Source organism: Carassius auratus, chromosome 10 (assembly GCF_003368295.1).
Source record: "Carassius auratus strain Wakin chromosome 10, ASM336829v1, whole genome shotgun sequence".
In the NCBI taxonomy this organism is placed as follows: Eukaryota; Metazoa; Chordata; class Actinopteri; order Cypriniformes; family Cyprinidae; genus Carassius; species Carassius auratus.
Genome location: NC_039252.1, coordinates 10,999,033 through 11,014,788, shown reverse-complemented (window position 1 = coordinate 11,014,788; position 15,756 = coordinate 10,999,033). Strand labels below are relative to the sequence as shown.

General features: G+C 40.0%; 1 protein-coding gene across 1 annotated transcript in view; it reads right to left on the bottom strand.

The window, feature by feature from the left end:
* Positions 1-1,156: 1,156 nt before the first annotated feature.
* Positions 1,157-15,756, bottom strand: part of dchs1b (dachsous cadherin-related 1b) — an 84,192-nt gene continuing 69,592 nt past the window's right edge. The window contains exons 10-21 of the mRNA XM_026273633.1: positions 13,056-13,887; positions 11,122-11,361; positions 10,380-10,505; positions 9,881-10,090; positions 8,855-9,721; positions 7,692-7,805; positions 7,350-7,561; positions 6,825-6,976; positions 6,329-6,459; positions 5,931-6,217; positions 5,538-5,679; positions 1,157-5,213 (exon numbers count right to left, since the gene is read on the bottom strand). Of these exons, the coding sequence (XP_026129418.1) occupies positions 2,596-5,213; positions 5,538-5,679; positions 5,931-6,217; positions 6,329-6,459; positions 6,825-6,976; positions 7,350-7,561; positions 7,692-7,805; positions 8,855-9,721; positions 9,881-10,090; positions 10,380-10,505; positions 11,122-11,361; positions 13,056-13,887 (5,931 nt within the window). The 3' untranslated portion in view covers positions 1,157-2,595. The remainder of the gene's footprint in view (positions 5,214-5,537; positions 5,680-5,930; positions 6,218-6,328; positions 6,460-6,824; positions 6,977-7,349; positions 7,562-7,691; positions 7,806-8,854; positions 9,722-9,880; positions 10,091-10,379; positions 10,506-11,121; positions 11,362-13,055; positions 13,888-15,756) is intronic.

Genomic DNA, 15,756 nt, shown 5'->3' with positions numbered 1-15,756 from the left:
TTGATAAATGACAGTTAAATGTAAAATTCAGATTATGATAGTTACACTAATTTATACTGAATTTAAAAGGCATTTACTGTATACTTAAGGTTAAATGACAATATGTGGCTAGATAAACATCACCACATGCAATCAATGACAATTTGAAATGTTACAAAAAGAAATAAACACCCTAATGTAAATCAACAAAAAGCAGTAAAATGTACAACTGTGTAGTAACTAGTCTTGATAACAGATTACAATGTTTGTATCAGACTAAGGTTAAATCTCATCTTGAAAGTAATATCAGTGATAGAGAAAATATGTTTATACAGAGGTCACACCACTCATTGCAGTGTTTATAAGACACTGACTGTGCAAGCGAGTGAGTGTTGTTTCTTCGTGATATCTGGGATGGTGTAAATCAGTTAGACATGCAAAGCACTGAGATGGAGAAGATCTGAATCTCTGCCAACACCAACTTCACAGCAGGGGATCAGAAAACTCAATACGGTAGAAATGAAGACAAAACTGGAGAGCATTTCAGTTTCATGACTGAAAAAAAGTACCTTTAGCGTACAACAGCTTGTTACTGGTGCAGTATCCTTGAAAGATACTAATATTTTCACCCTTTGGTTTAAATTAGATACAAAGGTATACCTTTCGAGGATACTACCTCAGACACAGGCTATTATTTTTCTGATGGTGTATGAAAATGCGGTATTTTTTGGCCATTGCATCTGGAAAGGTACATGACATGATTACGAGAATGCATGTGTGATTGCCGTACATATACAGCACGACTATAGCAAATATCATCAGTCATAGCTATTTGATTTGGCTAATTTATATGCTGTGTAATTATCAATATACATCTTATTTACATTTTGTATGGACAAATTGAATTTGAGGAAATGTTTCTTCATGGCTGCAACTGATTTGAGAATGGACAGACCCTGTCTCTGGCTAATACACAGGCCCGGGTCTAGTCTAGGTCTTTGGAACATACTGTATTTTCTCAAATCGCTTTTTAATGAAGGACGAATTTGACTCTGACCTCTCCTGTTTCCTTTTTTCTAAAAGCCAGATGATTGGCCTTTTGCTACATTTCCGTTACATGTACCTCCCCATCCACTTTTTGATTTAAACTTGGAGAAAGGAAGACAGAAGACTCAGGTTTGACAAAAGAAATCAGTAGGAATTTAATATTTAAATATGTACAGATGATTTAAACTGTACTGCTGCCGGAATGCAGGCAGTCGTCTTGGAAAGTGATGTTTTCCATACTGTGAGACAATTGTCAACTTTTAAGATGAATTGTGTAAGTCTTCAAAAATGCCAGGCCCCTCTTTTCCTTGCATCTTTTCTGGGTGCTAAACAGGGGCCAGTTATACTTGAGGCAGTGACGGTATCAGGCATGCACCAGAGGTAGCAAAACAGCTCTGGAAGGTCATTCAAATGCTTTCCACAAAGATTGAGAGAGAGGAAAAAAAGCAGGGCACTTCTGAAATTTCTTCTCAAAGCAGAAAACATTCACTGACTATTACAAAAAAAGGTCAATTTCCTAGTGATTCACTTCATTCTGAAAAGTAAATAAACTGCATCCCAGATTATGGGCTAAACTTATCAATAAAACAACTATAGGTTATGTAGACAATACAAAACTTTTTTATTGTCAGAAAAAGCAGCACAAAACAGTGTGAGAGAGCTGCAGTTTTGTAAGAAACTATTTACACAGAAAAGAGTCTTTTAAGTTTTACCAATTTCCCGAAAGGTTCAGATGAGCCGAAAAAAGTATTGCCTTTTTTTTTTTTTTTTTTTTTAAATAAATTAGCTAAGATGCTAACAATCTAGTTGAAAGGGCAAGGGACAATACAACTTCAAAAGACCTATAATACAACACTATGCAACATGGGAAGTTTCAACAATTTCAGCCTTTCTGTTTATAAATAATAAAATACAACAATCTTCCAATCATTCACATTACAAGTGTCACAAAATTTCACAACCGCACAGTATGGTGATCCTAGACACTATACAATGTTAATACACTTATTATGGCTAGCATACATATAAATATACATACAAAGAATGTCACTAAAATGTATGAACACTCAAAGCAATGGCAAGTCCTCCATTTAAATTTTTTTAAATGAAACTGAGTAGCACTGTAAAAAAAAAAAAAAAAAAAAATCCCAGTCATAAACAAACATACATAATGACATCAGTTTGAGTTTCTACAAAGTTCTCATTGCAACCTACAAAGTATGACAATAGCAGCTATTTTGGATGGACTTAACATAACACTGCAGTTTCAAAGCTGTTTGAGTCATCAATATAAAAAGGAAAAAACAAAAGGAGCATTCAGCGTCTTGCCTCCCTGGCCAGCCAGTGAGACAAAACAAAGCCACACACAACTCTTCACATCAACACTGCAGTGGCTCTGAAGAAGGGTAATGTCGCCACACAATGTTTTTTACCCTTTTAGTAACCAGACACCTGCGTCACCATTACGGCTGAGCGACTGCCTTTCCAGGTATGCAACATTGCTAAGAGCGAGTAAAGTGTCTTATCAAAAGACAAAATGGCCTCCACAAAATAGAATGCAATGTTGCATTAAATCCTCATCTCCGCCTCATCACTGTTCTCCAGAGAGTGCTCTGTGGTGCTGATGATGGAGGCTGAGGGACCTTGAGTGACACCAAATGGGGAGACAGCTGGGGACCGTGCAGCAAGTGGGGACAGTGAAGGGGAGAAACTAGGAGACATGGCTGCTGAGGAGATGGAGCCCTCGTGGCTTATAGGTGAACGCCTTAGAGATGCTAAGTGATGAAACGTCCGTGCTATGGCAGGCTTAGGTGGGACAGATTTGGCTCCCGGATGAGCCACTGAGGTAATGAGTGGTGGAGGGTCAATTCTTGGCTTGGGATCTATCTTAACTTTGGGTTGGAAGGGTCTGCGTGGATTGTTGGGAGGTAAGTTCTCATCCTTTAGCCTGGCAATCTCTGTAAAGACACTGGCTAAGGGTTGGAACTGAGGGCACCAGTTGAGAAGGTAGTCCCAGTTGTAGCTGCCTCGCAGTTCCTCATCACTTGCCACTATGGCTGTGAGGGAGCCATCGACCGAGGGTTTGCCATCCTCAGGGAAAGAATAATCTTTTGGGTGGGAAATATTTAACCCACGACCTACTCCAAGGTAGCCCCCACCTTCGTCTCTGTAGGCTGGGAGCTGACCAGAGAGTAGGGTACCACTGAGACTCCCACTGATGCTCCCAAGTTTCTTAGTTTTGAACCACTGGCTTGCATCAAGTGGTCCTGGTTCACAAGAAATATCAGAGAGTTGGTCTGCATCCTGTTGGATACCTGAATCAGGGCCCCTGGCAGAAATGTGCTCTTGCATGGAGGAGGTAATGCTTGCAACTCTTGGATATTCATTGATCATACGGATTTCGTCATCCTCTGCTGCTTCTGCAGATCCCCGTCCACTGGAGTGAGAAGGATCTAGAGATCCTCCTCGAGTATATGAGCCTCCACCAGTTCCTTCTTCTTCACCTGCATATCCAGGAAGCGCCTGATGATAGATCCTGTCACCCCCTGTGGGTTTAGACTCATCCAACTTCTGCAAAGCTGTGCCTGAAGATACGGTACTATTCCCAGTGTCTTGTCCTTTCTTCTTGCGCTTTGATCTTACTAGATAAAGGGCTACAGCAATTATGACTAACAGGACTATTACTCCAAGAGAGGCAGCAATTATGCTCACCAAGAGGACGTTAAAGTCTGTTGCAAGACCAAAGGATGTGTTGGTAACGTCAATGGTGACCTGAGCGGAAGCTATTCTTGAGGTGTCAAGAGGGCTGTGGGCAGTCACATCCATAGTCATTAGGCGAGTCTCCCTCTTTGAGCGACTCCCTCCGCTTGAGCTCCCTGAGCTGTCCATCTTTAGGTAGATTATACCGGTGGTCTTATTCACATCAAAGTAAGGAGAGGAATTGGGGAAGGAGTAGAGTACAATCCCATCCACCCCACCATCCTCATCTTTGGCTTGTACTTGCCCAATACTCTGACCTTTCTTGGCTCCCTCTGGTACCTCAAAGGACAAGTCTGAAGTGGTGAAAACTGGGTCATACTCATCCTCTCCTGTTACGTAGACCTGCACTGTGACAGTAGCCGAGTTATTGCCTGCATCCACAGCCAAAGCAATGAAGTTAAATGAGTTCACCTTCTCAAAATCAAAAATCTGCCTGGTTCGAACTTCTCCCGAATTTGGATCCACCAAGAAGATGTCCTTTCCTGCGTGGTCCATTAAATAATACTTCAGCTGTCCATAAACACCTGTATCATAATCGATTGCATGTAATACAGTCACGGCAGAGTTGGGTGGCTGGTTCTCACGAATACTGGCTGTCAATGTAGCAATGGGAAAGTAAGGTCTGTTGTCATTGATGTCCTTAACCTCTACACTAATAGGAGCCAAGGCAAAATGACCATGGCCATCTGAGGCTTGTACTATAACCACATGAGATGTTCGGCTCTCTCTGTCCAAAGGTTTTTGAAGCCTCACTGCCCCAGTCCACTGATCCACAGAGAAGAGTTTCATCTCATCTCCAGAGCTGATGCTGTACTGGACCTCTGCATAGGGAGCTGAATCAGGATCAGTTGCAGTCACACGCAAGATTTCTGTACCAGCAGCTGCCCCTTCACTCAAAGAAACTATGTACTCAGCTCTGCCAAAGACAGGAGGGTTGTCATTCACATCAGTGACTGTGATGATGGCTGGTACACTGGAGCTGCGTTGGGGAACACCACGATCCGAGACCGCGATGGTGAGATTATAGCGTGACAATGCCTCAAAATCCAGTCGCTCTGCTAGGATCAGGGTTCCTACCGTCTGGAAGCCATGGCCCTCTATGAAACGAACGCTACTCTCAATCTGGAAAGCATTTCCAATATTCCCACTGGCTATTGCGAAATCAAAACCAGAGTTTTCCTGAGATAGGTCTCTGTCTACTGCCTCTAATGTTAGGATGGTGGCTCCAGGTAACTGGTCCTCAGACACTGTGGCTTTGTACTCCAACTGGTGGAATATAGGGGCATTATCATTGACGTCTATCAGCTGAACTTGTACTGTAGCAGAAGATGACAGCGGTGGAGACCCTCCATCACGAGCTTCGATGACTACACTCACAGAAGGCTGCTCCGGGTCAAATTCTGATTTCTGTCTGATGAAAAGTGTACCTGTAAAGATATGAGAAGTGCTTTTACTACAATAGTAATGCTTTAAATATAAACTATATGGTAAAACTAGAGGCATTGGCAATTTAAACAAAGCACAACTGACCTTGTAGAGGTGGTTTTCATTAACACCACACACCACTTTATGTAAATAGCATCTACTACTAATTAAACTTTTTATAAACAAAATGCTTGTTGCTACTTATACTTGGTGCATATTTATTTACCACTATTTACACTTCATACAAATAGCATATACGGGCTTTTTATTGTATAAATAGTCACTGCCTATGATCAACATGCTTAGTATAAACACTGGGATTATACCGTTTTTAGGATCAATGTAAAACCTGTCCCTCGTTGAAGACACCACTCGATAAGTGACCTTTCCATATTCTCCTGAATCTCGATCTGTTGCTGTTACTGTGATAATGGGACTGCCTGATGGAGAATGTTCTGGAAGTGTTACCTGGAAACCAAAAGCAACAAAACAGCTGTTACTTGGCATGCTTTATCCTGTATCCACAGTGATGTCATTTTGAATAAAAGCATCTGCTGAATACGTAATGAAAACAGCATACTCTGGTGTGAATGACTGCAAGGATATTTATTCTGGAATAAACGCATGTGTTTTAGCAGCAGATAAACCTTTATCCGTCCCAATAATAAGAGATAGACATTGTTTTAAAATACTTTAAATGGTAGAAAGAAAACAATCACCTGATATAGGTCTTGTGCAAAAGTTGGTACATTATCATTTACGTCCTCCACCAACACAGTCAAATTGGCTTCACTCTGGTGCTTTGAATCTGAAGCTCGAATAGTCAATGTGTACCATGTCCTCTCCTCAAAGTCCAGTGGTGCTGTCAGAGACACACGGCCGTTGTAACGATGGATATCAAATTTTCCCTGTGATGAAGCATCCAGTTGTAAAGAGTAAGACAGCACTGGGCTAGAATCCACATCATTTCCAGTAACCAGGGTGATCTCAGTGCCGATAAGAGAGTCTGCAAGTGGGAAGCAAGGACACAACTTTCAAATACATGTACAATTATAAAAATGCTTTATATCATGTCTTTCAAGGTTAAAAGGCCAAAGGTCACCATTCATCTACTTACTCTCTGGCACTCTAACTTCTCGTGGCACTGGGATGGTGGGACTGTTATCATTGAGGTCGACAATAATCACTGTAATGGTGGCAGTGCCTACTAGTTTGGGGCTGCCACGATCAGTGGCTTTAATCACCAGCCTGATGGAAATAAAATAAAATGAATTAAATGAATTGTTCCTAACATATATAATGTGAGAAATGTTTCTGTTCAGTTTATTTTTGGGATTGAGAGAGCAAACTTTTTTAACAAAAAGCTTTCCTACAACAATCCAAAAGAACTACCAGACCAAAAATGTAGTAAATTAAAAGCACACAGCTTTATAGGAGTTGGGGAACATTTTAGAAACAAAAACATAAGGTCAAAAAACTGCGAGGGCTTGAACACATCACACACACAAACTAAATGATGCTGGAGAGGACAGTTACATTCCACAGAACAGAAGGAAATTAAAGACCTGCAGAGCAATGACTTCACTGCTTGAGCAAACATGATATACACTCACTGTGCCTGTGTCCAGATTTCTCTGTCCATAATGGCCGCAGTTGTGATACTGCCAGTTAGAGGGTCAATCTTGAAAAGGCCACTTTGACTCGAAGACTCAATGGAGTAAGTCACCTGACCATTCTGACCCTGGTCAACATCTTCAGCCACAACCTAATGCATTTGAAAACAGGCTGATTAAGCACAGGCTGGGTATGAAATAAACACTCGCCAGATGCTAAATTTGAGTACAAGTAACTTTATAAGGAACTACAACATCACACATGGTTTAAATCTAACACTTACTGACGTGAAGTCAGAAACAGATGCAAAAAAAAAAAAAACAGGTAAATAATTTAATGCTTTATATGGTTAACAAAAATAATACTGTTTTCAAGGGTAAATTTGCTCAGATGTCCTGCAAGTATGGCAAAACTATGCAAAACACAGTAATCTGTAGAACATTTTTGTTTTTAATACTTTTCCCCATATGTTATCAATTACCTTTGACCTTTTAGAAATACCAAACAAATAAGAGACCCCTTGCCTGAATGATGGGAAAGTCATAGCCCTGTGCTTCATGCATATAAGCCACATAGTTCTGCAGCTGGAATCGGGGTAGGTTGTCATTGACATCCTGAAGAATCAGGTTGACAGCCATAAAGGAGCTTGAGGATGTAGTTTCAGCCTTCACCACTAGACGGAGTCTTGGAGTGTCCTCAAAATCCAGGCCATTTGAGCTCTGTACCCAGATTTCACCTATGAAAGCACCAACGATGCAGTGAAGTAGGTCAACTTAGCAATATTATTTTTCAGATTTCCGATGAGTTTATGCATGCATCTTGTCAAAATCAAGCTGTTTTCACATTTCACAGGGTTCCCATCTGACCTGTACTAGAGCTGATGGTGAAGGAATGGTATTTGTTCCCACTGAAGATGCTGTAAGTGATGCCGTCTCGGGTGCCATCAGGGTGCTGAGCCTGAGCCTGGGCGACTGCAGTGCCTAAGGGGAAAAATACACACAAAATAACTCAATACTCTGCCACACTCACTTAAATTGATGGATTGGCTTTCAGTGCTTCACAAAACTGGCAGGGCCAGTAAGTGCTGAAATACAATGCTGCAGTTTCATCATGCAGTTCATTGCAAAAGTTTTCAACTGCCTCATGCCAGTGCTTTGAAATGAAGATACCACAAAGAATAACTTTTAGTTTTGGATTTATAATAATAATAAAAAAGGTCTGTATACTTTTGCAATGTACCGAGAAGATGGGATTTCTACATGTCATTTAATGAAAGTGAATACTTGTTTGCATTTGAAGTCAACATGAAGTGTAACTTGCACCCCATTTTGCTTATAGAAACTTGAAATGTGTTTAGTTGAAACAGGATATTTATACAGTAAGTAAAAAAAAGTAGGGTACAATTATCCAACTGAAATTGATCAGATCATAAAAAAATAGCATCTCTATATGTCCCAATTGTTCAAATCTGTAATTTGCGCTTATTGTCATAATCTGTCTCATACATTCATGCTAACTGGAATTAAATGATTTTTAAATTATTATAAAGTATTATAATAAATATTATAATTTTTTTCCAAAAACTTGCATAAATAATTTCCAATAATTTTAATAACAATATTTTATAAATATTGTAATTATTATTATTATTATTATTGTTATTTTATTTACAAATGTAATTATCTAAAATAGGTTGATTAACTTTTTTTTTGTTCTTGACATAAACGTGCTTGGCTGTAATGACGTCAGCTAAAACAACAACAAAAAATATTTTTTTCTTTTAATGAATTTACCCCTTATTTACATTTTTCTTTTTTTTTCTTTTTTAATTTTTAAATAAAAATATACCAGAAACATGTATATGTATAATGCTGATGTTTACTTTATTCATCTTCATCATTTGTTATACTGTGATTTTCAATCCTTTTTTCCATGAAACGGACTGCAAGGAAAAAATGGTTAGTTTTTATAACAAAAATCTTGCAGGCTAATAGCACAATCATTTAAATTGTAAAAATGCTCTGCCTACCTTTAGCTGCATTCTCCTGTATGCTAACATCTCTGGCGGTTCGAGAGAATCGAATGCCCTTGTAATCTTGCTCCTTCACATAGATGATCACCACTCCTAGAGAAGACTGGGGAGGACTGCCCTGGTCCATCGCCTCCACTATGAGGGTGCGCTGAGTTTGCGTCAGGGTCTGGAGCTTCTCGGTGGTCTGGATCTCCCCTGTTAGCGAGTTAATAGCAAATCCTCTTACTGGCATTGAAAACCGGTAGAACACCGAACCATTGGCTCCAAAATCCTTATCTTCTGCTCTCATGGTGGCCACCACCTGATGCGTGGACACACTTCCACTGGACACGTTGATAATCAGCGGGTCTTGGATGAAGAATGGTGCATTGTCGTTGACGTCCAGGATGTTAATTGTCACCTGGGCTGTGGTGTTGCGGGGAGCAGCGGGTGATAGATCGACTGCATACACTTGGAAGATGTAAGAAGCTCTTTTCTCTCGGTCCAGGAGTGCTGTGGTTGTGATCTTTCCCGTGTCTGGATGTACTGTGAACGCACCTTTGGCCTCTTGGCTAAGGAAGTATAAGATCTGACCATTTTCGCCTTCATCCACGTCTATGGCTGTCGCATCCAACACCACCAAACCTACAGCTGCATCTTCTGAGACATCGACGGTGTAGCTACTGCTTCCAAACTTAGGGCTGTTGTCGTTTACATCAAGAACTGAGATCTCCACAGTGGCTGTGCTGCTCAGAGACGGGCTGCCGTGATCCTGGACCACCACTTTCAAAGAATAACTGTTCTTCTGTTCTCGGTCCAGAGGTCTTGAGGTAGACAGAGCTCCAGAGAAACCATCAAGTCGAAAGTCACCATCTGGGTCACCAGCTAGAATTGCAACACACAGACACAACATTTGTTAACAATCAAGCAGCCTGAATCTTCTTTTTATAAGAAACAAGTTTTTTTTAACCCATAGACTCCGGTTGTAGAAGTTCTTCTACATGTTCCTCTGTACAAACAATCTAAAACTCAAAATTGTTTTACCAGTGATTTTATATTCCAGTCGTCCACTCTCTTCAGTGTCCAGGTCTGTGGCTTTGAGGGTGAACAGCTCCACGGGATCTTGGTTCTCAGGCACTTCCAGGCTATAATGCTGCCGCCCGAAAGAAGGAGAATTATCATTCACATCCAGCACTGTGATGTGCACTTTCGCCTTGGCAAAGTTAGGGGGTATGCCTCCATCTTTTGCGTACACTATTGCATAGACAAAAGAGATAAAAACTGGATTATTAAATGCATTATCAGTTTAATAATAAATTATAATTACATAAAATAATATTTTGATTATAATATAAGAATATTTAGGCCATTGATGTTACTATTAATTGTTACTGTGTTTTAAATAAATCTGGGGAAAAATGTGTATATATATATATATAAATGAATACAAATTTTTTAAAGCACTAAACATGTTAACTAAAACTAAAAAAAAAGGAAATTAAAAATGAAATAGAAATAATTAGAAAAATATAAAAGCTAATACCTGTTACAGTATAGTGGTCTTGAAGTTCTCTATCTAGAACCCGAGTCACTGATATCACACCCGTCTCTGGATTAATTGTGAATCCATCCTCTGTCACACCACCGTAAATCACCAACCCATTAGTTCCTGTAACAAAAATAGAAATATAATGAATAACCACTACACATATGTTGCATAAGAAGTAGTATAAGAAACGTAGTATAAGAAGTCTGCCCTTCCATTCTGAGTTATTGGGTGAACAGGAAGTTGGTGTTTGTGAACGACCTGATTTGAATTAAAACATGTCATAAAATATCCAGGTTCAAACCTTTTCATCTTGGATTTAATACTGGTTTCATTAGTAGTTCATTTTGCTGAATCAGCCGCTGAGTCGTTGTCCACACAAGTGTTAAGTGTGGGCCAAAGACATACGGGTGCCAGATTGCGTGCAAAGTCAGCGAGCTTTGGCACGAGCACCTGCTTACTCAATTAAAGCTTCCTAAAGAATGTCTTTACAATCTCTGCTTCATACTCTCTCACTGAGCCCAGGCGGCTGAGAATGAGTCCCACAAACCCTCCTCAGGAAGCGTTAAAAAAACACTGCCCTCACCACAACACAATATAACTGCTTTAACCAGATGGTGAAGTTTTTAGACACAGGTCATGAACACCTGAAAGGTTGAAATACCCAGAAATGTAGGTGATTCATTTCAGAAGTAAAGGCACATTTAACATGGATTATTGTAGGGATGAATCAACTCACCATGATCCCGGTCTGAGGCTGAGACTTTCAGTATGCTTGTTCCTGCTGGCTGGTTCTCTCTGATTTGGGCTTCAAACTCGCTGCGTTCAAACCATGGTGCTTCATCATTCACATCAATCACTTGAATAGACAGCACCTGAGTGGTGGAATGCTGGGGTATCCCATGATCCTCAGCGACAATGGTGAGGTTGTAGCTCTCCTGTTCCTCACGATCCAGAGGTTTGAGGATGGAGAGAGAGCCTGGAGAAAAGGGGAAGAGAAAAACATCTGTAAATCTGCTGCAGATGGCCTCCTGAACATTTGCCCTGTGGCTGGAGACACGTGACCGAGGTCAGGGAGCTGTTCTGTTTTATACTATGGATATTTGTAATATTTCATTATGTACAGACATGCCAGACACCATCACAGAGCTCTTTTTGAATGTGGCTGGACGAGTCGGTTCCTCTGCTGAGGTTAGAAGTTCATTTGTGACATTATTTTAAAAACATGGTCAAAGTTAGCTGGCAGGTTAGCTAACACAGTTAGCTTAGGATGCTGGAACTATTGTAAACTATTAAGTGGATAAAATGGCCACTTACTGTAACAGCAAATAAATATTTTTCTAGCAAGCAACATAAATTGATATATATATATATTTATATAAATACATATTTTGTACGTTTACATTTTGCTATTTGCTTGTCATTTTACTAGTTTTTTTTTATTATTTCTATATAACTTATTTTTATTTCTGTTTTAGTTAACTTAGTTCAATTTCAGCATTTATGTATTATTTACACAGATTATTTATAACATTTAATATAATATAATAATACATGTGCCAGCTCAGAAAATGCCACTGAGAATAATGGGGGGTGCTACTATTCTCTGTATATATTAGATGTTTTACACTATTTATCATAAAATTCATCCATGCATTAATTTATGCATGCTTCATGGGCTAATTCATCTTTGCTGGTCCTATGTGAACATAAAATTGCCAATACAACATAGAAGTCAAACACAATATCCATAACTATAGTCTGACCTTAATTTTTAACTTTAATTCATCCTCTTTTTCTTCTCAGTTTAGCTCCTCCACTCGCTACACAGAATCTGACATTGAAGCTTTTTGCTGATGGTCTGGTTTGAAGACCAGTGCATATAGTTGTTGTCACAGATCCATTTTGAACCTTTCCAGCTATACCTCTCTGCAATGCTGTCATCAGCAAGACCCCAGCCCAGGGTCACTCAGGATAAACACACCCCTGCGGTCGATATGGCAGCCTGACTGCTTGCTGACTGCGAAATATCATTGTGTCTTCGTGAGAAGTCTGTGTGCGGGCTCCTTTTTTATTTATAGTCCACCAAACACACTCTAGTTTTACACACATCCTTGAGATGTTTGAGCTGGCTTCTGCTTCTGAATACGGTAGCTCTGGTTTTGTGCTTAACGTCCATCTCTAGACCTCCTACTTAAAGTGTTCAAAGAGTTTGAAGACTTTCTCCTCAGTGTCTGGCTAATATCAGCTGTGACTTTATCGTGTGCTTTAAACCAACTTTAATATATATATAGTATATAGTATACGGCTGATTTAGAACAGAAATAAAGCACTAACCTACATCATAAACCATTCGGCAATGATGGAAGGAAAATCAACTACAGCTGTTTAGTCGATTAGGTGATTTTCTCTATTTAATCTGATTTCGCGTGAGCTGTAAATGGACGTCTTCTTGGATAATGGGAGAAAAGTCAAACTAATAAATGCATACTTCCAGCGCCAAATCAAAGAGGTGCGGTCGACGGGCTTAAATAAAACTGCGCTCCCATGAATAACTGTTCAGGAAAATTATCCGTTCTGCTAAATTGCCTCTGGATTTGAGTGAACGGCCCATAAAGCAGCGTGGTGTGAGAAAGAGATGTTTTTCAAATAGAGCGAAGTAATGAGTCTTACCACTGTTCGGACTGAGGCCGAACCGCCCCGCTGTGTTTCCTGACTGGATCCTGTAGGACACTCGGCCATTTTCACCCTGGTCTGCATCCCGGGCCATGACGTAAAGCAGCACAAAGCCCACAGGCTGGTCCTCCATCACACTAACAGCAGTCGGGGAGCTAAAGATCGGAGCGTTGTCGTTCTCATCTGTGACAAACATTCGAGCCGTCACCGATCCCCAGAGTCTCTGAGTGGGATCCGAGGCTGAATCCGTGGCATGGACCACCAGGAACAGGCTGGAGGTCTCCTCATGGTCCAGCTCCCGGCCCAGTTTTAAGACTCCCGTGACAGGATCAAGACTAAAAAGGTCTGGGACGTCAGGCCACTGCTGTTGGATAGAATAACGTATCTCGCTGTTGGGTCCACTGCCATCTTTATCAGTCGCCTGGAAGGTGTAAATGGAGGAACCAGCTTGTGTGTTCTCAGGAACAACAATGGTGACTGGATCTTCTGGAAACTCTGGTGCGTGGTCATTACTGTCCTGCACATTGATTTCCAACTGAACCATGTGGGTGGTTGGATAGGCCTTGGAGAGATCGTCCACCTCAATCTGGAGAGTATACCTCGACCCTTTTTCATAGTCCAGCTCTCTAGCCAAGTACACATCTCCTGTGAGACGGTCAACCATAAAGGTACCTTCATGATCTGTGCCTCCCACTACAAGGTAGGTCACTTCACGCTGGTCATGTGATCTAACTGAACCAATAACAGAGCCAGGCTTGGCTCCTTCCACTGAGTTGAGCATCATGGATAGGGTGTTGGGTTTTGGAGGAGTCCTTGTGGAGCCAATGACCTACAAATTAGAAAGATTTCAGAAGACATGTTAGTTATATTTTAAGCTCAACTTGTATATTTTACAAAACATCTCCTTTATGAAACTTTCCAAGACATTTATAATGTTAGAGAAGGTTTATATTCAAATACAGTAAATTAAATTAAATGTATGCATTTAACAGACACTTTTATCCAAAGCGACTTATAGTCAACTCAGGCTATACATTTTTACCTATCATGTGTTCCCGGGGAATCGAACCCCCAACCTTGACCATTTTAATAATCTCTTCACATAAATTTTGTGTCTGAAATGGAAACTCCTACAAATGCATATTCAGAAGGTCAGGCAGAAAAATGACCAGTGTCCACACTTTTTTTAGTGTCTTAAGTAAATCTTGACAGTACTATTTTAACGCCAAAATATGGTTTGCGCAAGCTGTTAGTAAATGTGGCTCTAGATCAGTATATTAGAATGATTTCTGAAGGATCATGTGACATTGAAGACTGGAGTAAATTCAGGTTTGCTCTTACAGGAACAACAATGTAAAATAAAAAAAGTTATTTTTAATTATAACAATATTTCATAATGTCACTGTTTTACTGTATTTTTTTTAAAATAAATGCAGCCTTGGTTACCATGAATGCCTTCTTTCAATACTGAAAGAATAAAATGGTGTGAACCTGCCACATTAGAGGTCGGTGATATCATTTCCCAAGTCCTTGAAGTACAGTAAAAGCTGGAAAATGGTTGACAGATGAAGCCTTTCATACTAATATCCCCATGGAAAAAACAAAACACTACATGCATACCGGATCACAGGAAGGAAAGCAACAGAAGGACTGACGCTGATCCATGGGCTCTCTTTTAGATGCGAAGTACACTGGACTTCCAAAATGAAGCTGGCATTACTGATGGTATGTAAAATATTATCTTGAGATTGCTACGGTACGAGGTTCTGTGGTGCGAGCATATCGGCGTCCGCGCTACTGAGGTTTGCAGCTTTCCGTTTGATCATGGGGAACCACAGCTGGGCCTCATCAGAGCCATCTGGGAACACTTGATTCAAAGGTGCATTCTCCTTCCATCTCTCTCTCTCTCACTCCACTGCTCCCTCACTCTCATCTTCCCCATACAAACAGGGAGAACAGAAATCACATGCAACTGCACACTCTACAATTAGCCTCCAATTCCCTTTTTGAAATCACATCTGTAAAAGCACTAAAGATATTTAGCTACAAAAGTGAACTGGCAAGTTTCATTCTGTAGAGAACAAACTCTTTAAAATATGTATTCTTTTACGTTCTAATGAAAAGCCATGAAAATTATCCTATTGTCAAAGATATAGTTTGACATGTCTGATTCACATAGTTCCATGCTGAGTATTGGGATTAATACAGGGTTTTGTGTTACAGTATGTTCCTCTGGAGCAGGAAATAATCCTGGGAGTTTGTGTTTGCATAGACAGGAGCTGGCCTCTGGGTCATAGCTCATTTCCCTGCTTGAATAATGATACCACCGATCAGGGGACTGTAAGAATGATGATTGTTTGGCACAGTGAAAGACGACTTGTCTGTAATGGTGCTCATGCAGCAGGATTTTAAGATTTTGGCAGATTAACTGAAAAAAAAATTCATTAAGAGCAGTCTTTTGAATTGAAGCAACCAGCCAAAGCATGCTAAAAACATTACAAGGTTTGCACAGGCAGAATAAATGTATTCAAATAAAATAAATTATTTTGTATAAATATTTTTTGAAGACTTTAGTTACACTCAGTTTAATGTCAAAAGTTTGAGTATAAAGAAAATGAAAAATACAAATAATAAAATAATGACAAAGCACAAAGCAAAATGACTTTTTAAAATAAAACTAATTAAACTGAAAATATTA